At 37.5% G+C, this 22,961-nt stretch overlaps 6 protein-coding genes across 8 annotated transcripts; 3 read left to right on the forward strand and 3 right to left on the reverse strand.

Annotated features, from left to right (window-relative positions):
* Window positions 1–37: 37 nt before the first annotated feature.
* Window positions 38–1,790, reverse strand: LOC135789593 (protein CNPPD1). Its single transcript, XM_065299510.1, has 5 exons — window positions 1,654–1,790; window positions 1,487–1,583; window positions 1,213–1,418; window positions 1,019–1,147; window positions 38–960 (listed from the first exon to the last, which is right to left on the reverse strand). The coding sequence occupies exons 1-5, from the start codon at window positions 1,687–1,689 to the stop codon at window positions 160–162; spliced, it is 1,269 nt and encodes a 422-aa protein (XP_065155582.1). The 5' UTR covers window positions 1,690–1,790; the 3' UTR covers window positions 38–159.
* A 37-nt stretch (window positions 1,791–1,827) lies between these two features.
* On the forward strand, window positions 1,828–5,196 carry Nup107 (nuclear pore complex protein Nup107). 3 transcript variants are annotated; one of them, XM_065299508.1, is made up of 6 exons: window positions 1,828–1,937; window positions 2,505–2,864; window positions 2,921–3,297; window positions 3,356–4,273; window positions 4,332–4,964; window positions 5,030–5,196. In XM_065299508.1, the coding sequence occupies exons 2-6, from the start codon at window positions 2,555–2,557 to the stop codon at window positions 5,135–5,137; spliced, it is 2,346 nt and encodes a 781-aa protein (XP_065155580.1). In that variant the 5' UTR covers window positions 1,828–1,937; window positions 2,505–2,554; the 3' UTR covers window positions 5,138–5,196. The 3 variants fall into 3 exon arrangements, with proteins under 3 accessions (XP_065155580.1, XP_065155579.1, XP_065155578.1); XM_065299507.1 differs by lacking the exon at window positions 1,828–1,937 and adding an exon at window positions 2,069–2,206; XM_065299506.1 differs by lacking the exon at window positions 1,828–1,937 and having other exon boundaries at window positions 2,271–2,864.
* mei-41 (meiotic 41) lies at window positions 5,162–13,322 on the reverse strand. The gene is given in 10 exon segments (XM_065299521.1): window positions 5,162–5,397; window positions 5,458–6,454; window positions 6,506–6,777; window positions 6,831–10,067; window positions 10,131–10,643; window positions 10,646–10,816; window positions 10,868–11,386; window positions 11,443–12,276; window positions 12,279–12,741; window positions 12,811–13,322. Coding segments are annotated over 10 exon segments (7,455 nt in total). The 5' UTR covers window positions 13,083–13,322; the 3' UTR covers window positions 5,162–5,220.
* A 531-nt stretch (window positions 13,323–13,853) lies between these two features.
* On the forward strand, window positions 13,854–15,095 carry RpL10 (ribosomal protein L10). The gene is given in 5 exon segments (XM_065299516.1): window positions 13,854–13,984; window positions 14,109–14,137; window positions 14,351–14,466; window positions 14,469–14,655; window positions 14,717–15,095. Coding segments are annotated over 4 exon segments (666 nt in total). The 5' UTR covers window positions 13,854–13,984; window positions 14,109–14,114; the 3' UTR covers window positions 15,057–15,095.
* A 120-nt stretch (window positions 15,096–15,215) lies between these two features.
* On the reverse strand, window positions 15,216–22,089 carry Iml1 (GATOR complex protein Iml1). Its single transcript, XM_065299502.1, is given in 16 exon segments — window positions 15,216–15,536; window positions 15,607–16,572; window positions 16,625–16,820; window positions 16,883–16,972; window positions 17,451–17,524; window positions 17,812–17,907; window positions 18,085–18,271; window positions 18,332–18,938; window positions 19,251–19,271; window positions 19,510–19,632; window positions 19,686–20,048; window positions 20,105–20,289; window positions 20,352–20,629; window positions 20,689–20,813; window positions 20,816–21,482; window positions 21,542–22,089. Coding segments are annotated over 16 exon segments (4,566 nt in total). The 5' UTR covers window positions 21,905–22,089; the 3' UTR covers window positions 15,216–15,311.
* A 181-nt stretch (window positions 22,090–22,270) lies between these two features.
* ND-13B (NADH dehydrogenase (ubiquinone) subunit ND-13B) lies at window positions 22,271–22,816 on the forward strand. The gene has a single exon (XM_065299520.1). The coding sequence runs from the start codon at window positions 22,387–22,389 to the stop codon at window positions 22,768–22,770; it is 384 nt and encodes a 127-aa protein (XP_065155592.1). The 5' UTR covers window positions 22,271–22,386; the 3' UTR covers window positions 22,771–22,816.
* The last annotated feature ends 145 nt before the right edge of the window (window positions 22,817–22,961 follow it).

The following is a 22,961-nucleotide window of genomic DNA, read 5'->3' on the forward strand; positions in this document are numbered from 1 at the left end:
TTACGTACTTAACCCTGGTTAAGGTTATAAATGAAAGTTTCATTTAATAATCGGAAAAAAAGCTATTTATTCTCAAAGAAACCAAAAATTTCGTACATTTCGTAGCGTATTAAAATAAATATCGTCTTGCGCTGTCTGCACGTATGAAAATTTAGTCTTCTACGCCTTCACCTCCTGGAAGAATTGTGTCAGGTGCTTGTAAGGGAAATACCCACTGATCGTATCCGTCCATTCGGTATGCCATGAACTCTCCAATAAATCCTGCATGCGAATCTTTGTCCCCTTGTGCAATTTATCCACCAATTCGACTTTCTTCGAGTTGGCGATGGACATATCCATGAAATTATCCTGAGTCAGTTTCGAAGCGGCAAAGAATCGCAGGGTTTCAACTAGTCTGCTAGCATGCGACAGCCATGTCATACTGGGACTGTTCCACCAGTCCCAGGTGACATCCTCGCGGTTACTATTGTTTGTAATATCATCGTGGAAGTCATTTTCTTGTGGTGCAGCGCTTTGAATTGAAGCCAGTAGTATACTTGTTTGTAATACATCCACAGCATATCGGGATGATGACAATGACTTTTTGTTATCATCGGTTTCATCGAGGTAGTAAATTGAAGAAGTGTCGTTTTCTACCAATGCAGGGAAGTAAGTACGATTTGCTGTTGTGGATGTTGTAGAGGGCGCTGATGGTTGATTAAGTAAATGGCCGGGAATTTGGCTGGCGATGTACATCGAGGCAAGTATTGTGAGCAAACCAGCGGTGTATGTTGTTACTAACACCGCCATTATGGTCGCCAGAGCGTTGAGCAACGATTGTAGATCGAATATACGCGAAAGTGTTTCTAATTCAGCGTAAGTAAAATGGCCGCGGATTTTGGTCTCGCGCTGTGCGAGTGTTTCCTCCAACGCGTTGAATTTCTGCCAGAAAGTGGCCTCTTTCACAAAAATATCCCATTGCTAATAAATTTTAAAAATTAATAATAAAAACATATAAAAATTAAAATATTTTACTTACAATTGAACTTAAAAATTCCCGTTCTAAAGCTACAAGTTCATCTATAGAAATACCACCGGATTCAGCCCATTCACTCATGACCACACCGCTTTCTTCACCGTAATCGTATAAGAATTTACTGGAAACCATCTGTAAGTTAACAAATTGTATTAAATTTCTGTTGCGGGTGTATAACTGGTTGCATATATGCTTACCAATGATACCAAAAATAGCTGTGAAGGTGCGACGCATTGCAAATACTCTGGATTGCACGCCTTCAGTCTTTCTAAATACAGCATAGCCAAAACAAATGAGCACGGTGAAATGCACGCCTCGCGGGATATGTATGCCGCATCTTTGCAGTGCAGCCTGTCCAAGGATCTTCCAGTATGAGGTTCAGAAAACAATTCTGAAGCTAGTTCTAATCAAAACCAAAAAATAAACAAAATAAGCAAATATTTACATTATTTTATAAAAATGTATGTTTACCTGTGACCGGTAAGCTTAAGCGATCGGTCGTCGGCAGTTTGCCGTAGTAGAGTGTCTTCTGGATCCTTTTTAGGAAGTGATCATGGTCTCCCATCGACTGTAACGTGTGAAAACAAGGTTTGTAGGTTGTAAGGAATGCATATGTGGTACAAAGGTATGATAATTACCTTGAGCTCCTTGGCTCGACGGGATATTTTGGACATCGTTGTGTTTGTTTGCGCTCTGCTGTGATGATATTTATTTTTACCACCGAATTTTTTCAATGCTTGTTTTTTGCGTAGAAGGTGAAGGATAACAAATGAGATCACACGTTACTCATTACGCTCACACCACTTGTTTCGCGTTCTTTCGTCATCAACAATGTGAGAAAAAATTATCAACCGCGATAGTGGGGTACATTCGACCTTTTGACATTGACTTTTTGTTGCGCACTTCTTAAATGTGTAGTAGTGTGAGTGAAAATGACGCTAATAATTTATTTACGCAAATTATTATAAGAAATATGGATTTGGATATGTTAATAATGTTAAATTATTAAATAAATTGAGTATTATTAAGGCAGGATCTAATTTTGACAGTTCTGACGTTCCGAACATGCACGATTCAAAATTTTGATTGTTAAATTAACAAATATATGTCTAGAAATATCATTTGAAATACTAAATTATTAAATATTTTATATTTAGAACTTGCAAATTTATTGCATATTATGATGTTGTGGTAAGGTTTTTAATTTATATATTTATTGTATGCAACCATCATGTCTTCACATGTTACTGCTTCTTGAGAAAATTGAGGTTAAATACAAAAACAGCCGTTTGCGCGTTTGGTTCGCATCTCAGTTTGTGTATCAAAACATAATTATTAAATATTTTCCCTGTTATCAATTAAAACTTAATCATGGACGGTGATTTTGATCGTTCAATTCGTCTCCTAGACGAAGCAGTGTCAGCGCAAGGCCGCAAACTTTTCCGGCAAAGTTTTAAAACGCGCGACTTCGACGATACTCTTTTCGCAGGCAGTGAATATGAACATCGCAACATCTCCAATTACGCAGAAAACACCACAATGTTTGATGTAACCAGAATGAACTACTCCATGTCCATCGCAGAATCCAATAAACCATCGGCAGACAATCTCTATGTGGAATTTTTCGAGATTCTTCAAACTCACACACAAAGTGATGAGTTGCTGAAAGCCATTGCAGAAATGTCCAGAAGTTGTGCAGATGCTCTCACCGTCATACGTGCTGCCAACGCAAAACTCATCAGTAAACCAGTAAATGATATCTGGCTGGAAAATGAGAGAAACACATGGAGATTGTTGTATATTTTGTATTCAGATAGATTAGTTACTAGATCTTCATCAAATGAAGAAGGTAAGACTTAAATTTTACTTTTATTTTAGCATAAACACTTAAAAATGTGTTTTTAGATATTTCTGATTCAGATATGTCCAGTTATTTTGGCCACAGTGAAAAATACTGCATGTTAAGCCTGTTTAAAAGAAATAATTTGATCAGAGAGTGTCAATTGGTTGTGGATTGGTTGGAATGCAATGCTGCACAAAAAGATGATGGTATTCTACACTTTTCTGATTGTTCCATGGGTTGGGAGAATACATTACATCAGTTGAAGTCAAAAGACACAATTGTCTTTGAAGCTACTCATAATATTGTCAATAATATGGATCCTGATTCACAATATTATCAAAAACTGCCTTTGCATGATATTGATATGGAAGATGAAAAGAAATTATGTTACAAAGTGTTCCATCAAGTTAGATGTGGGAAATTGGATGATGCACAAAAGGTTTGTGAATATTATAAATATTTAAAAGTTGTTTAATTAATTTTAAAACATTTTAAAGTTATGTGCCCAATCTGGCCACTATTGGAGATCAGCCCTGCTTGAAGGTTGGAAATTATACCACAACCCAAATTTAGACGACCAGTTTAGCAGAGAATACGATGAAGGTTTTGCTGAAGAATCTCCAATGGACGATGAAAGCGATGATAAACCAGTCGAAGGCAACGAAAATCGTGATTTATGGAAGGTAACAGCATGGAATTATTCTAATAATCCATCACTGGACACTTATGAAAAGGCAGCTGTTGCTGCATTCTGCGGTAATCTTAAATCTTTAATAAATGTGTGTAAAACTTGGGAGGATTACCTCTGGGCGCATATGAAAGTCATGATTGACATCAAAGTTGAGTCCGAGGTGCGTGAAAATGTTACTAAAAACTACAAAGATATGCCAAATACGTATTGGGAACAAAGAATGTCGATAAATGAGATTTTTGCGGCATTAGAAGCGTCAAAAACGAAAACCGTGCAGCGTGAATCACTTCTGTTAGATCATATCATTCAGAAATTCATTATTCTTGAAGAATATAATAATTTGTTGGACGCCATTGCTGATTGGATACTGGATCCGAATATTAGTACACAATTTCTCCGCTTCGTGTCGCATCTGTTGTTATTCCTGGAGCAAATAGATCAGGTTAACAATCGAGAAATTACGGAAAAAGTGATTGAAGAGTATTTGAAACGACTGATTCACGATAAACAAACACAACTTGTCGCGTTCTACGTAAGCAAACTGACTGAAACTACACAGATACATATTTATTCGACGTATTTGGAATCGATTGTTGATAATGAGGCGCGGAAAGAAGCTTTGCAGTATGCGGAGGATTGTGGACTTAATGTCGCCGCCATTACAAAACAAATTGTCGAGAATATTCGTGGCAGACATGATTCACCGATTGAAATGGAGAATATGGTATGTGATTTCTTAATTTTTTAAATTTTTTTATAATTTATTAAGAATTTATTCATAGAGTGTGACAAAATCTGATGAATTTAAAATTAACTCATTGGATTGGTTGCTTTTCTACAATAAACAACTCGCTGAATTGGTACATCAAACAAACGCGCTTGTTTTTCAATTTTTATTGATGCAAAAACACGATGCAGCGCAGTTAGCATTTAATAAAGTTCCCGATGATGCGGTTGGGAAACTCTCAGCGGGTGATGATATCCCCGAGGAGTTACAACAGATTGTTCGTGAATATCTCAGTTATAAAGCATATTTCGAAGCGCAGGAAGCATTTAGCGTGTGGTTCAAGAACTTTAAGAGCCAACCGAAAGAACCGGAGTGTCCACCAGAGGGCGCGCCATTCGCTAAAAAGGTAGAGTATGAGCACAAACTGTCACAATTTAGTGCCGAGACCGGAAGATGGAAGATCACCATGGAACAACTTTCAAAACAAGCAAAACTGCCGCTTTATAACGTTCTACTCTTTCCGGACGGCGGGTGGCTTCACGGGGCCAAAGAGGCGTCATATCTGCAAAATAAGTACATTCCACAGTGTCTTCTGTTATTGTTCAACGTCCTGTACGACTCTGAACAGTTTGAAGAGTGTGTTCAGTTGGCGGACATATTAGCTTCAGAGAAGTATCAAGTGTATAAGGTTTGTTTTTCAAAATGGCGGCATAACTGAAAACTAAACTAGTTTGATTTTATTTTGTTTCAAAGTATTTTTCGCATGAGAAAATGGCTGAAGCCCTGCGGAAAATAGCAGAAGCATCCGTGGCGCTGTTGAATCATGGTAAGGATCCGTGGGGTAACGACACGCGTGCCTGATTTCACAATTCGTAAGTCTACCAATTATTTCTATGTGAATAAAAACTTTTTTATTGAAACTTTGAATACGAAACATTTAAAAACTACAAATAAGGACCCCAGCCAATGTACATTTGGCATAAATTATCAATACTCATCGCTTCAGCGATTAATTTGTTCGTTTGACCTTCGACGGACAGCGAAATCGAATAAGACATACGTTTTGTAGTCTTCACTTGACCTTGCAATCGACGCTGAATAACTTTAATGTGTTCCATTGACTGAAATCAAAGTAATCATTTTTAAAATATCAAGTTTTAAACTTAAACTTTATAACTTACAAGTGGATTGGTCCGCTCTTCATTACCAGTATTAACATTCGCGACTCTTTTCGGCCAAGACACAAGCGGATCATACACGAATGGCGTAACAATCGACATTAAAGTATTCGCATGTGTCCGTAAAACATGCAGAGTACAAGCGCATGACTTCCTAAACATGCCCTCAACGCCTAACGGCCCCATAGCAGCCACCATATTCGGTGTCAACCTAAATGGAACCCTTTCAGGCCACTCAAATTGTTCACCTTTGTTGAACAAACAATTGAAATCAACGTGTACGGCGTCACCACATGTTGAATCCAATAGAATATTCTCGCCATGTCTATCTCCAAGTCCAAGAATGTGTCCAACCATGGACATAACTGCCGTGGTTCTTGTATAAGCTGTTCTTGCGGTTAACCAACCATGCGCATCTGGGAAAGTCCTCCGGAACCAATCACCCAACACAGGTGGATGTTTCACCAACAGAATTTTAGTATAAATCGAACGTTTCTTCTCCAATGGATCCGATAACTTCGGACAACACTCTTTTAATTCTCTCGCACGCATGCCAGAACCTCTCTGTTTGTATATAGTCATCAAAGTAGGTCTTAATCCGACTAAATTCGGCACCCATTCTATCATACCACACTCTTCATTTAAAGGCGCAACTGAATACAAGCGTATATTCAATCGCCTCTCACGAGATTCAGCTTCCTTCGATAGTAATTGATTGACGATATCATTAAACTCCATGAGACGGAAATCTTTTCGAAGATCATCCTTGGGTTTAAGCATTTGTATATATAACTTGCCATCGGATCCACGCAGGGTGATTTTACGCGGGCGTTGGAGACTTGGCAGAATTGTTATTTCATCTTCAATGCCAACAATGTGCACGTAATGATTAGGGAATGCATTGTATGACATATTTATGTTTTCCGGGTTGGGAAGAATCAGTTTTCGGAATTTATGAGTTGGTATCATTATTTCACTGAAGTCTTTTTGTGATAATAATCTAAAAATATACAAATTAGTATTATTTACATATTTTAACTTCAAAACTTACCGAGGTAAAGCTCTTAGGATTGCATTGACACTGCAACGACTCCCTCCGATTTCTTTATTAGTCAAATCAATCAATTTCTCTGCTAGTTGAATAAAATCATTGAGGAATTTCACCATAACTGGTGTTTTGAGTCTTGGATCACTCAAAATCTCTCGGCAGCGCTTCGATCTCAACTCATAACTTGACTTTATCACTGATATCATCATCCAGAGAGTTTGTTGTGGGTAATTTAATATTAGTTTTGCCACTATTTGGTTTAACTCTTTATAAATCTACAAATAATCAATTTTCCGTTAAAACTTAAAAACAAATAATTTCTACTTACTTCTTTTTGAGAATGACAAATCCTTGAAATTATCTGTGAAAAAGCAGTTAGAAATATGTAAGGTGGTAATCTATCCAGGCAATTATCAATCAACTTGGTCATTCTTAACAAATTCTGTTGTCTTTCTTCTTTGACAGCCGGTGATTTAACATCCAATAACCGCGTGCCATAATCAAACCAAATACTTAACAATCTCGGCATAGATTGGTAAATATATTCAGTTCCATATTGTAAAGATTTGCCAAAATAATTAATCATATGAATCTGTATCTCGCTCCCTTTCACATCTCTATCTTCTTCGGACATACTCAATAACACTCTATCGTAGTATTGCGCTAAATAAACCAAACTTTTCTCGCATTCTCTAAACATTTCGATTGATTCTTTATAATGTTGAATGTTTACATCAACGTCAACGTTTGATAGCGCGTTGTTATAAGACGCTACATGAAGTTTTGCTTCCGCGCATATTTTCCTAATCGATTGTGAAAAGTTAGCCGGAACTTTCCCAGTTGGTAGTAGAACTCGTAAATGTCTTTCGAGTGTTGTGAGTGCTTGTTCATGCTCATTACACAACCAGAACCACTTTGCTTTCTCAACGAATAATCTCGGCGGTGCAAATTCTTCCGCTTTTAAGATATAACTGTATGCTTGTTTGTGGAATTCAGAATTCATCGCTATAACAGCACTTTTCAACCAGGTATCACCTAAGAGTGAGTGTAGGGCACCCACGGCTGGTTTTACATTCTTTTCGGCTTTTTGTTTGGCTATATCTAAAGCAGCACGTCGTAGACATAAAATCGGTTCGATTACTTTTACACTTTGTTGGACACATTTCAATCTGAGTTCCCATTCGTCTTTCATTTGGTTTATAATCGCATGTGCGCTTTGTTCACTCTGCGGACGTAGTAGCAACTCATGGACGCCATTTTCAATCTGTTCCAGTTCATTTATTGCATGTATACGTGCAATATAATAATATCCATGTTGATAAGTGCCTTCTTCCAAACTAGACGCACCTAAACTATCAACTTGTATCATCTTTAACGTTTCTAATTGTTGTTTGAATGCGTTGCGGTCGCCATTACGGAAATGTATAAGTGCGCGTCCGGTATGCACACCCCAATTGGTACTTTCTTGTAATTCTCGCTTTTGTAGCAATTGATCCAACTCATCGTAGCGTCCTAAACGCCACAGAGGTTCTGTTTGTGCTTCGAGCATCCAATCACTGAGATAATCCGCAGGTTGTCCCTCCCAGACACCTTTCGCTAGATATAATGAGGTATTAGCATGATCCATTTCAAGTTGTGATTTTACAAGTCCATGTAATTGAGGTAGACTTAAAGGAAGACGTTCATAACACGCTGCTGTTAGTGGTATCTGCCCAGCTGCTTCATGATCAAGTATTCTTTGTTCTAAACTAGCTTCGCTTTTTCTCAAAGCTGTAACTCCTGCCACGCCATCAGGCTCGTTAAGTCTACAGTAAATTTCTGATAAAAGTGTTAAACATTCATCTTGATTCTCTCTATCAGCCATTATATGATCTTCTAAATACATCAAAGCTCTTGGGTATCCACCAAATTGAAAATTGCTTTTCGCTAGTTGGTATTTGCAGAATTTACTGATAAAATTCTTTATACTTTGATATTCGTGGTTTTCTTGTCCTGTGTATCTCTCCCACATCCATTCGCGCATCCAACGTTCGAGGAAATCGAAGAGAACAAACACTACTTTAAGGTAGTCTTCTCGTTTGTATGATTGGTGTGATTTTTTGTCTTTTTCAACAAAAGCGGTATCCATTCTTATTATTCGACGCTTTTTTATATCTTCACCTTTGACATCTTCGTTATTTCGTTCAATAACAGCCATGAATTCATCATAAGACTCTTTCTGAGCTTGTAATTGTCCTTCAATCAAACTATTCAAGAAGATATGAGGTAGAAAATACATCAATGTTTTAATATCTTGCTTCATACTAGGAACATACGCACAAAACAATTGTTTCTTTTCTGAAGTCAGAGTCGAAATCAACTTGAAAGTCCAATTGTCTAACCAACGTTTAAAATTGGATCCTAAATTTGATCCGTAAATAGGTCCTTTGTGAACGACTTGTCTATTAGAAACATTACAATATTTTGAAGAGACAAATGGAAGCATTAGTTCCTTCTGAACATCTGTTAAACTTCCCCAAAGTCCTCCGCGTTCATCCGGACTGATTTTATAAGTCCTCAACGTTTCCTGAATCGCCAATGCAAAAGTATCCATCTTTTGACAGTTTGCTTCTACTTGCATCGCTCGCGCAAACTCATTCAATGAATTCAGAATGAAATTCTTATCTGTGATGGAAAAATTGAAGTCTTCCTCTTCTTGAATGCTTCTTGGTGGCGGTAAATGACTGGGTTCAATGGCTCCTAGCTCCCCGATACAATCTCCACACGCTGAGCGTATTTTTGAATCATATTCACGACATCCTTGCAGTAAATAATCGATTAATTCAACGATACACGCATCAATCCCGTTGAAACCCAGAATCATCGCTTCTAATTCACTTCGGTTTTTATTTAAAAGTTGTTTTATGTATTTGAGTGCGTGCCATTGCACTTCGATCGTTTCATAGCTCAAATATCGCATGAAAACTTTCAAATGTTCTTTGAAACTTAACGCTTGGACTTTTTCTAAGTGCGAGCGTAGTTTTTGTGCGATCAGTACATTCAGATCCAGTTCTAGTAAGAAAAATAAATCCACTATATTATCTTCTAGGATTTTTTCATTAGTTATGATGAGATATTTAAGGACATCGTTGATTTTCGGCTCGTTTTTCTTTATTAACGGGTAAATCGAGACGCAGATTGTTGCGAGTTGCGGGCTGAGAATTTCCAAATCACAACTGTGAATAAAACCCTCCCAGACGATGCAATTTAATTCGGGGAATTTACCCTCGGTTTGTGCCAGAACTGTTCTTAACATGGCGATGATTTTAAACCGCACAGGCGTGATATACTTAGGTCCCAAGTATTTAAAAATGGCCGCCAAGCTTTGGAGAATATTCTTTTTGTTGTGATATGTGCTGAGTAACTTCAGATCGAAATATTGCAAAACTCCGAGGAATCTTGGTCGTATATATTCAGGAACTGATGTTTGGGAGTTGCCAGATTCCTCTGATGCTAGAATTGACAAACGTTGAAGGACTTGTTCACGTTTTTCATAGAAATTCAACAGTAGTTCGTTCAGAATCACCTAAACAAACAAAAATTAACAAAATATGAACAAAACATTCATTATTCATAGTAAATAATTTACCATAAAATTGTTTTTCCGTAAAGTGATGCCCCTTTCACCACTTTTCTGCTCAACAAATCTCAAACATCGCTCGCACTCTTCGTGGTTTTCATACATTGTTAAATACACATAAATATATCCATATTTGTCACTAAACAACTCTTTGACTTCCATCTCGTTATAACTTGCGATTTCTTCAATGAGTTGTTCAACTGCTGGACGTTTAAAACACAAACTAACAAAAAACGGCAGCAGATATCTTGTTTCTTCGATGATCATATGTTTAACATCGTCGTAGCATAATTCACCAGCAAAACTCTCAAGAGATGCTGATAATTTCATCCCAGCGCATGCCTGATTCACAGCGCAGAGATTCACGATAATCTTGCACAATTCCGGACGATATTTTGTATATAAACGACTGGTTGTCGTGTCTTTCCTCTTCCTGAACCAGAATAATGTTGTCAATGCTTTGTGGCACACATTGCTCGTGACCATTATGATAAAATAAAACGTATATTTAAGTACGTTTAATTCAATGCATTCGTGTTCCAAGTGGGAGACTCTATCAATAATATCAATAATCGTGTTTTGCATGTACAAATGTGACTGTAGGCGTAGAGATTTATCAATGGCGTCCAATATGAATTCGAAAAACGGTCGAGAAATTGTGCGTATTTGTCGCCATCTTGAATTTGTGGTATGTGCTAAAAATTGAGGTTAAAACGTTTAAAACACTATATTTTGTAGTATATTACCAGTGGGGCACTTAAAACATCGGAAATAACATCGACAAGTGCATTTTTCACATGGACATCTTTGGTTTCAATTGGTTTCATCCACTTGGAAATGACGACTTGTGAAAACATCGGTACGTATTTACTTATGGCCGGTAGAGCTTTAATAACTTGTATACAACATTGATTATTGTTTTCGTTTTCTACTAACAACCGTAGAGCTGCTTTTAGTATGATAATAATTCTTTGACTTTGTAAATCTTCAAAGAGACGGTCGCGTTGTTCATGTAAATATTCTCCTTCTATTTTAATCTTCTTAGCTGTATTTGTTTCTTGTACTTTAACACAGAGTATTTTATTGTCAAAATAGACACATCTCTCGAATTTTGTGCATAATATGATGAAAAGTGAAGGTAAAACTTTTGCAAACATGATTCGCACATCAATTTGCACAGATATCATCGCTGGAGTCAACAAATACCTCTCAAATTCTTCGATTTTTTGAGTTTTTGACATTAATACTATTAAATATTTCAACAACTAAAATAATTTCATAAATATAATTAAATTATTATAAATATTTATTGATTACTCACCACTTCTTGACAAGCTGATCTTGGTTCTTCCATAATTGCCTTAGCAACTTTCAAAAAATACTTCTCATATTCTTCGTAATTCTCCTCATTGCTAATAATCAACATGTGCATGTAATAACACCACTGCTCGAAAATTCTCTCCCTTGCAAACTTTTTACTCTTCAAGTGAGCTAATATCATCTGAATTCCTTCACCAATATCACCTGCTTCATGTATCGTCGGCGCATTTTTATTCAACAAGTAGACAAACCACTGAAACACGGTTTTCGCATACTGTGAATTCCCTGTTGCCACAACCAAACACATAATGTTTATGAATCGTTCAAAATGCAGATCACAATGGCAATATCTCATATGTGCAGCAACATATGCAATAAACTTCTGCACGAATTCTTTTTCATCCAACAATATAAACTGTGTTTCGAACCGTGCGCATAAAACAATTCCCATGAAGTTTTCCAGTGTGTTTAGGTCATTGTCCAATTTACAAACTGCGTTTTCGTTGTTTTGATACACCAAAATGTTTAATATTTTATTGTAAATATCTTTATAAACATTGGTGGTGTTTGTCTGATGAATTTCTTTAATAATCGCCTCTTTGAAACAAGGTAAAAAGTTCAAATTCTTGTTGGATTTGAAACTTTTTATGCTTTTCACGTGTTTAATTGCTATTTCTTTAAACTTTTGTGGTACACAATCATTCAACAGGATGTACTCGTATAATTTCTGACATTTTAAGTCATCTTTCATTGTAGAAAATAAGTCTACTGCTAGTTTATCAAATTTTTCACATCCCAGCATACATTTTGTGGTGAATAACGTTTCAAATATCAGAAACATATCATTTTTACATCTTCAATTTGTTTTGGGTGTTTTTGTTGAGATTCTAAACAATTAACATATATTTGTAACACAGCAATCTTCAGATTTAAATTGCTGTACTTTAACACTAACAATAAATTCTCCATTAAAGCTATGGTCATTTCTGTGATATAAAACATATCTAACATTTGCACGGCGCTGTGGCCGACGATTTGTAACACAACGCCTTGCATATTCACGCAATCGGATTTGTTTTTCACTTCGATTGTCAACGCTTTTAGTTTGAGCGTTTCTGCTAGGTCTTCAGGCACTTCATGAAGGAATACTTTTAGTCGTACGTCACCGGTGTAATTGTTTTGTGCGTATTGGTTTAATTGTTCGAGAACTTTCACGTACTCCGAGATTAAATCGTAATATATAAAGTCGTGCATTTGATGCAGAATTCGATTCTGGGCTGTTACAAACGACTTTTGAAGCCTTAAATTTAAATAAATTTAAATAAACCGTTTTTTACATTCAAAAGTTTCTAAAAAGAAAATATTTTACCTCTGAATGTTGGGCAATGTTGATAAATAAAAAAATTGTCCTAGGACCCAAGACGTGAATTCTTTCTTCTTTTGATTTAATACGTTGAGTTCTTCGAATGGTACGTGCGGCATTTCAAACACAAACATTTCGCACAGCGCTGGTTTCTCAACCATTATGGATAACCTTTCAAACAACTTTTCAGTGCTCATTGTATGTAATGTATCTATGGTATCACTAAGCATTTTCCAGGTGGCTAGGGCCGGAATGGCCTGGAGATAAGTGTGCTCCATGTTTAAATTAGTAACTATGTTTTTTATCGTACAAATCACATATTAAATTAGTGTTTTATTTCGCGTTTTTCAACCGCAAAACATAACAAGAACATAACCTGAATGAAATATACGCTTGCGGCGCTATAGTCGATTTTCATTGGGTGCATTCGCGTTGGACGCTTACGCGCTGTGAGCGTGCTTACATGTCATTTTCATCGTTCGACTTGGCGCTGTGAGTGTCACATAAGTACGCTCATGGCTGAGTGCGAAAAGCGTGAGCGCCAATTTTTATTATCTGTCAAAACGAATGCAACTTGAGCATAAGCTAACCAAAAAAATTCATTTATTTCTAAATTGTAGTTCAAATGAGTATTACAATACTCCCATTCCATGTCATTATCACTATCTTCAATCATATCAAACTCATCACTATCATCAGACTCATCATCGATAATTTCTAATAAATTATTTATTATTTGATAAACAGTTGCCATGTTGATGATTATTGACGCTCACAATATCCAAAACGAACGAAATTTATTTATTGATTCTAAGCGCCTATAGGCCATCTCGAACACTAAAAATTTGTGCTTATAAGCGTGAGCGCTCACAGCGCGTAAGCGTCCAACGCGAATGCACCCTTTATTTGCCAGAAACTAGTTTTAGTTAAGATTTTCAACATTAAAGTAAACAAAAGAAATATTTATTCTTATTTTGAAGTTCCAAGTGTAATTTAGTCAAACTTTACAGTTTTTGGTTTTTAAAATTATAAAAACTCATAAATTTGTATTTTGAATATGGTTTGGTTCCAAATTTTGTCAGCGGAACTATTATGTCGCTAGTATCGCACATTTAGTCCGACTGGCGGAGCCATATTGAAACTCTTTCTTGTTTCCCTTTGGTCTGGTGACAGCACACAGGTTTGTATCTTTTGATATTTTAGTCATCCTCAAGTGAAAACTAGTGGTGTGGTGTTGAATTAATCGTGGTAAACTTGTGCATCGATTCTAATTGTGATTTTTTTCGTATTTTTCCCGGATTCAGGCCAAGATGGGTCGACGTCCAGCGAGATGGTAAGATACTTTACATAACCTATTAAACATTGCTTATAACTTCTGTTTTCGTATTTCAAATATCATTTAACTTATGTTTTATAGTTTGAGTGAAATTTACTTTATTTTCATTGTTTTGGATATTTAATTTAACTTCAAATATCAGTTTCGCGTCGCTTTTATATGATAATGTTATGTTTTGTGGTGCAATATTGTTCAATGATCGCATTTCAGTTACCGCTACTGCAAAAATAAGCCCTACCCCAAATCACGTTTCTGTCGTGGTGTGCCAGACCCGAAGATTCGTATCTTCGATTTGGGCAGGAAGAAGGCTTCAGTTGAAGACTTCCCTTGTGTGTGCACTTGGTGTCTGATGAATATGAACAGCTCAGCTCCGAGGCCCTTGAAGCCGGTCGTATTTGCTGCAACAAATACCTGGTAAAGAACTGTGGTAAGGATCAGTTCCACATTCGTATGAGATTGCATCCGTTCCACGTTTTACGTATCAACAAGATGTTGTCCTGTGCTGGAGCTGATAGGTATGTCAAAAAATGTAAAATAATGAAAAATCAAATTTATCATGTAAAAATTCTTTTAAAGGCTCCAGACTGGAATGAGAGGTGCCTATGGTAAACCTCAAGGTACCGTCGCTCGCGTTCGCATTGGTCAACCAATCATGAGCGTACGCTCTAGCGACCGTTACAAGGCGCAGGTCATCGAAGCTCTGCGTCGTGCGAAGTTCAAGTTCCCTGGTCGCCAGAAGATCTACATCTCAAAGAAATGGGGCTTCACTAAGTTCGAGCGCGGACAATACGAAGAATTGAGGGACGGAGGTCGCCTGTCCCATGATGGCTGCAACGTACAGTATCGTCGTGAGCATGGACCATTGGCCGCGTGGAAGAAGGCGCAGGTGGTCGGCTTCGGCGGCGAGAACTGTTAAGTTTTCATATTTAACAATAGAAAAATGAATGAAAACCAAGACGACTGCAGGACGATTTAAGGGTAACCCATTTTTTAAAATTCCTTTTCCAGGTCCTGAAAATAAACCTTCCAATTCCAAGATGCACTGTGGTGGATCCGATTAATCAAGAAATAATCCTTTAGTTTTTTTCCATTTTAATATTCAATAATCATGAGAAATACAATTGCTTATAAAATTCAAAATGATTTCACATCCTTAATAGTTTAATTCTAATTATGCTTGGATGACTTGTGAACTAGTGGTGCTTCTGTTCATGACAGTACACGCTTGTTCTTTGGCTTGCCAGCAATCGTCCCAATAAGTTTTGAGGCGATTGTCTTTGTTGGCACAAAATTCCTTGAAGTCGCGCATCAATTTCAACTGGAAATTGTTATCGACTGTGGGATTGGTCCTCCAGCGTTTGCTCACCATGTGATTCCATGCCCACAGAAAACCCATCTTAAACATATGCGCATTGTACAAGCATTATGATTAATGTATTTGTATGTATTTTTAAGTTATCACCTACCTTACGCGAGTTATCGTAATCATCTTTATTCTTCCCGCTGACGTGACGCGTAATATAAGCCTCGTGAGGGCTGGGAACAACGTCCAAGTGCTCAGAGTACTTTACTTTCGTGGCGTGGCTCATACTCATCAAACGCCTCTGCTTGGGAGCCGGACTGGTGACCAGAACGAAAACAGTCCCGGTACAATGAATATACTGATGCTCTTGAGTCGCAGCGGTGTTTTGCGGTTCCATCAGACACTGTATAAACCCAAACTTGGCTACAATAGCCTCCTGTAGTAAGAAGATGCGCTCGAGCGTGGTTTCTTCGCGGAATTCCTTAAAAATACGATCGGCGCCTTCCAAACATTTAATATTCAACGGGATGAAGATTGGTCCTCGTAATGGATCCGATTTGTTCGAGTATGGCAGAGCTAGCGGGTCATGCGGTATAGGAATCATCTGTAAGCCACAGTTTTGCTGCGCTTTGCGTGACCAACCATAGAGAAGTTCATGTACAATAGATCCCGATGCATTCAACCACTCAACAACCATCTCGAATGCTTGATCGGGTCTAAAAACGGTTTGATACTTCGCGTGTCCCCATTCTACGCGGTCGCTCTTGTTTAACAAATCAATTTCAAGATGTGTGCTTTTAAAAGGCGAAGTAGAACCCACATCAATATCAATTTGTTGATACATACTGCAGATATCATCACACAAAAAGTGTGGTACACCGGGTTCTTCATCAAAAGAATTAGCGGTAGTTGGACTGCTAGGAGTCATTCCCCAATTTAACGCCGGTCGCACTTCGACTTCAACCCATTCATTTTCGAAACTCTTCAAGTCACCTAGCGGCGCGCAGTAATCCTTATCATCAGTATCCACGTTCACGATGTAGTAGAGGTAAAACCCGTAGAGGAAAGGCTTTTTGAAGTCTCCGGATGCGTGACAGATAAGTTTTTCATACTGCATTCCGACTAAAATCTAAACATAAAATGTAATATTATTAGGGAGGCATGATTTTTATGCGGTGTACCTGACAGGCGGCTTCAACCGAGTTTACACCTTCCATACGAGTCAACAACCAATTCGCGGCATCTGCAGACACAAATGTAGCGGTCGGGAGACTTTGATGCATCGTAAGGAAACCAACCCCCGTGATGGGTTGTTTCATCGCGTCTAGGATTTCTTGATTGGTTGCTCCTGACTTCAAAATAGGTTCCTGATTACTACTGTAAGTACATAATATATATATTTTAAATTTGCGCATTTTAAACGAGATTTGAGTCTTTACCTATCTTCGTTTTCAAAACTTTGATTTTCAAGTTGTTGAAAGTCCACTGCGGGTGACACGCGTCCGCGTTCCATAACTTTTGAACCAGACCTGTTTAACACATTGATACAACTTGTTCTTGCATATTTTGTAAGAAGTGAAAACAAAACATGCATATGTTAGTTGTGTTAACGACAAATACGCATTACGCACTACAGAATGAAGAGTTAAATTATATTTTGAGTTAGTTGAGTGTGAGTGATAAAGTGTGCATGTTACCTAAAATTAGATGGTGCATATCGCTCACCAGCGCGACTATTAGCGTTCTGAAAATCAAAACAAAAACCAAGTAGAAGCCAAAACCGATAAAATAAGTGAAAATCTAATATATACAGATGTAAGCGACAATAAAATAGGTGATTAATGCATGTCCAGCCTGAAAATTAATGTTGAAACTCAAGCGCAACACTATTAAATATCGAGGAATAAAAATATGGTACAAATGAAGATAATAAACTACCACACAAGGTGTGTACGGTTTGAAATCGGGGGATGCAGGAGAATAAAATGGCGGAGCAGAATATCGAACCTTGGGCGAGGACGATCCGGTAGTCGATTACTTCCCAAGCGTTCTCGGAACGGCGAATTCGTTTGACCTGCATTCTGAAACATACACCCCACAGACAGATAGAAACACAACATATAAAAAACAATCACAATCTAATCAGAAAAAGAAGTACAGTAGAACTGAAGATTTAAAAACATGGCGGCAATACAGCAGCCATACACTCCAATTACATTTGTTTCTAGAATACAAGTAAGTTATTAACATGCGAGAATAAACAAGAAAGAAAATTTGCATCTGCAGATGACTGTTAATAAACTAAATGGGTGAGAAGTTAAACTGCTGAGTTTGATAATAATAATTAAAAAAAAAAACATTAATCTACCTGCAAAGTTAGAACTGCGCTCATGCTATTGCGCCTCGGCTGGACAAATAAGGGCAGGGGCAGAGAGTGCTGGCCCATGGCAACGCTTATTGACATCTACGCGACAGTAACGCACGAATGCAGCGGGTGCGCAGCGCCATGCATAAAGAAAAGAATGATCAACAACAAAAAGATACAATCAACATCTAAAACTAAACACACAGTCGTGCGCGAGGTGCTAAACATGCGCAAAAATAAAATAAAAATTCATCAAGTTAATACTAATAGACATACCCTTGGCTTCTTGGTAATACCGGCGCGTTTGAATTTGTTTACCACCGTTTCGATGAACTTCAGGAATCCTTCGCAGATCTGTTGGTGATCAGTCGGACTCGCCATGTTGTAGATATCACAATTTGGTGCCCCTTCAATGATACGTTTCGTCGCTGCGTTGTTTAACGGTATCATACAAATCCTAAACCTATAGAGATGTTTTTTTTATATTAAAAACGTTTTATTTATCATTTTAAAAATGGCATACCTCCAGAATTTCAACCCATCATCAAGCACATAGTCAGTATCACCACGTGTGCAGATATAATGATCCATGTAATTCCAGTTGAAATGTTCCAACTTTTCTGTTGTAAAAGTCGAATATGATTCTTCGTATGTCTCGTGATATGGCGCATAGAATCTGTATCTGTATTGAAAATTAAACCCGGGATACGGATGTCTTGGGCGGTACCGTGTGACAGAAATACTGTTTCCAATAAGGGCGATTTTATGAAACAGTCGGCCGATGCTTAGGACATAAGACTCGCTTGATTCGGATCCGCGTTTTCGTAATAAGGATCCACTTGCGCTGGATGTGGTACGTTGTAAACTCTGCTCGCGTTCTACGACAGGCGGCATGATAACTAACTGAAAACCTTGCGCCAATCGCTGCGAAATTAACTCTTTGAAGACTTCAGCAGTTGTTAGAGGTTTTTTATAAATCGCCCGCTTTTGAGCATATTCAGCATTGACATCATCCGGGAGCAGACTGTAAAGTGATTCAACGTAATCAATTTGCAATGAGCGTTTATCCGGGAAGTAATCCGTTGTGATTGGTAAACAAGCCGAAATGGTTAAACTCTTCCAATCCACTCCTAGAAAATTATAATTTATTATATAAAATTGATTATTGTTTATATGGATTAACAAGTAACATGCAGTGCAAGTGCGTGCAAAAGATGACGGAATAGAAACCGGTTAAGTGAAACCACTCCTGTGCAAAACTTAATCAAAACAACGGTTAATATACCACACTAAGTAAATGGTTAGTAATACATCAAAAATCAACGCTAGATCGCTACGAATGCAACAAACTGCAAAGATAGAAACAACTACGGCGTATCTACGAGTTCAACTTGTGAGCAGAAAAACAAGAAAATTGTCATAAAATGCGTATGCGTTCGAACCTATGAGGACGTCGTTGACGGCTTCGCGCGCGCCGACAACAATAACACCATTTCCGTGCGGGGTGAGGAACATAGTTCGATAGCCATGGAAATAAAAATCAACATCTTCATGTTACATTCCTTTTTGCGACAAAACTGGTTACTGATTGTTACGTAACACCATGATGGATAAAATATTCGTTATTGCAGTTAATATTCAGTTGCAAAAACATTATATGAATATTAAATGATTAGTTACTATAAGGTAGGAAAATATTACCGGTGGTTAACGCTGGCGTCCATTCCTGTTCACCGGTAGCACCCCAAAGGAAAGTTAAAGTCCGTGATGGATATTTCGTAGTGGAATGTGAGCTCGGTGTGTTTCCAGAGCGTTTTTTACAATCTAAAAACGTGATATATTAAAAACATTCATAAAAATATTTGTAAAATGTTTACATTCTTGTAAAACAGCACTTGAAAGACTTCGTTGGTACATATGTGATCCCATGGTACTACCATTGCGATTTCTCTCCGGTGAATGCTCATAATCACTTCCGTTGTTTAAACTACCAACGGTCGCTTCTGATTGGTTTGCCGGGACAGCTTGATAGTGATGTTGTTGAATCAACACGCCAGTTGGTCCTTTGGGGAAAATGTGCGTCCAACGACGACGATTGCTTGTAAGTTTAATGGTAACATGTGATGGATCAAATGGATTTATTAAAGCTCTTGATTCCAATGGTGGTGAACCCTCTGAGCCTACGACCATACGTAATGGAGGTGACAGTTCTCTTTCTTGTTGAAGATTCCAAGGTTTGTCTAATCACCCAAGATTTATATTAATAACTAAATCAATGAATACAAAATTAATTTACCTTCTTGTGGTGATACCAGTGGACTTATTGCCGGTGCGATTGTTATTGGCTGAGACCGATTGTTATTACTACTGGAAATCGTTGAATGCTGAATATCAGGATCTGACATTTTGCGGCGACGGAATCTCTCCGCTGGATCCAATAGTGTTCCGCATGTGCGTTTGTATTTTCCATGTTTACTATAACTTTATAGAAAACATTTTTACATTGAGTATTTAAAAACGTGATTTATAGTATTGATACTAACCAATCATGCACAGAATGTAATGTTGGAAGTTGAAAAACCTGCGCATCATACGCATCGTAATCAAAATACGAATTATGAATATATTCCTCATCTGGCACCAAATTACATATACTAAAATCATCCTGATCGGAATAATTATCCATCATCGGTGGTACTTTAATGCGTGGTACAAAACTAGAGTAAGCTATCTTTTTATTTGTTGAATAAAACGATAGATTGATCCAATGCGGCATTGAATAATCATCTGGCACGTTTAGATGAGTGTCTTTATTATGAAACTGCAAGAAAATACGTTTTAAATATTTTGCTGAATATTTAAAAAGTAGTGATTAATTACCTTAAGTAATGGTACTGCATGTAATGGTTGTTCACCAACGCAAACCAAATCACTCCCAACGCCATTATCAATTATCCGTTGCTTGGTTATATTAGTTAATTCTCGATCAACTTCAAAAACTCCAACCCCGGAGTTATCACAACGCTGAGTTGACCAGTACGGTCAAAACTTCTATCTAGATAATGTTTCTCGAACACATTTAACGACATATTCAGAACTTCAAGAAAATTTCCTTGTGCAGCTGTACTGTTAGTAGCTTTAGGAATAATCACGTCATCTTTGGCATGGTATTCCAGAACAAGTTTGCGATATTCAGAGAAAACTCGTCTAAGCTGGACGAGAACAACACTCCAATCATCGTATCTCTCGTTTTGTATGACCACTCGATAAAAGTCTTCATAATACCGCCCTTTGTAATCTTTCTGTAGACATTCTCGCATTGATAATGGAAACTCATCCAACGAGTTTGCTTCGTAAAAGGTTCGTGAAAATAACACAATGGTAACTTCGTGATTACTTCCGTTTTTCTTCCATTTTGTAAATAAATCTGTTAGGAAGCTATTGACAGCCTTTTCAAAGTAAAGATCTCCGTGGATATCAAAGTCCCACATTTCGGTGCTCATTTGTAAAAATAAGTAAACCATTGAAGTTGATGATCTGAAAACAACTTTTGTATCGTCGGTAATCACACCACAGGCAACACGATCGCCCTGTGACCACATTTCATAGACTTGACATCGCACGGCGCCTCCACAAAATTCCAACTTTTTATTGATATAAGCACAAGTGTTTGTCTAGAAGCATAATAAGTAGAATAAGGTTTTTGCTTGTGATGTTAGTTATAATTGCTTACAAGACTATTCTTTAGCCTCCACATCTCAGATCTGCCCATATATTGATCTTTGAAAGTTAATTCCACAGAATCTAAGGCAACTTCTCCAGGATTTACAATTGCTACATTCACACAACTGAATTGTCGTAACTTAAATGTGGAAGCAAGACTTTGTTCAATGCTGATTGTGTCTTTGGCCACCTTTGACTGCAGTTCTTCTTTCATTGACTTGACCTGCAAAAGTAGCCTAGGATTGTCCTCCTCATTGGCGTGGTAGATCTCCACCACATCACCCTCTTTGGCTTCAGCATAATCAGCAATATTAATTAGTAAATCTTCATCACTGAATGTTCTTTGATGTACAATTAAGCGAAACGTTTTCATTTTGCTTTAAGATGAAAATTATTGATGTCACTAAGAAATTATATAGTTTGCATGCATAAATAATTGATTATTCTAGTTTCATTTTGGCAAATATCTAGAAAAACTAAACTATTCGTTGTTTATCACAACAAAATTAACTTTAAGGTTGGTTACATGTCAGTGTCAAGGTATTTAGTTCCTTTTGGTTAGAAACAAACTTAACAGATAAGAAGTTATGAATAATGTGTTGGTAAACATAATATTTATTTAAAAATGAGTTCACTGTTGCAATTACACGTATTGCATAATATGTATATCCTTGGGATTTTGTTATATTCATACTTTTAAATCAACAAATTCAAATTTTTACGTCGCGCCTCAAGCGCCTCTACTGGAAGTAACCAGAACCATTTTGGCTAACCTCTTGCTTCGTGCGACATTACGTAAAAACAAATACATTTCTCGTAAATTAAAGAGAATTCCGATTCTCATTCGGCGATAAAATGTCCGGGGTGACTAAATTGACCACCGGGCTTACCGGTTTGAAAGTTGCCAAGAACCCACATCACACTCTGGGCGTTTTGTACGGCAAAATCATGCGCACCCTCAACAAAATGCCTGAAGATGCTGCCTATAGAAGGTACACATCGGCTATTGTTTCCGAACGTGTGGGCATTCTGAACTCTTCCAATGATGTAGAACAAGTTGAATGTAAGATTGGCGCTGGGCAAATCGAAGAAGTGATTGTACAAGCTGAAAATGAGCTGGTTTTGGCAAGAAAAATGTTGACCTGGAAACCATGGGAGCCTCTGATTAAGGAGGCCCCAGCCACACAGTGGAATGGCCCCCTGCTAGCAAATAATCATTCTAGTTGGATATTTAAATGATGAAGTGTATTGTATATTAAAGTAAATATATGTTTAGCCTGAACAATTATATTTTGCTTCATTTATGGGAGTATATTAATCACAATTCAAAATAGGTTTCGTTTTATTGCTGCAATTTATCGCTAATGGTTGATTGCCTTTTACGACTTGCTCGATTTGAATTCGCACACAAAAAACATTTTGAAAAACTG

The sequence above is a fragment of the Atheta coriaria genome, unplaced genomic scaffold (genome assembly GCF_025399875.1).
Source record: "Atheta coriaria isolate IRGN ID8LTWV9N9 unplaced genomic scaffold, Caltech_Dcor_3.1 hic_scaffold_3_pilon, whole genome shotgun sequence".
Classification (NCBI taxonomy): Eukaryota; Metazoa; Arthropoda; class Insecta; order Coleoptera; family Staphylinidae; genus Dalotia; species Dalotia coriaria.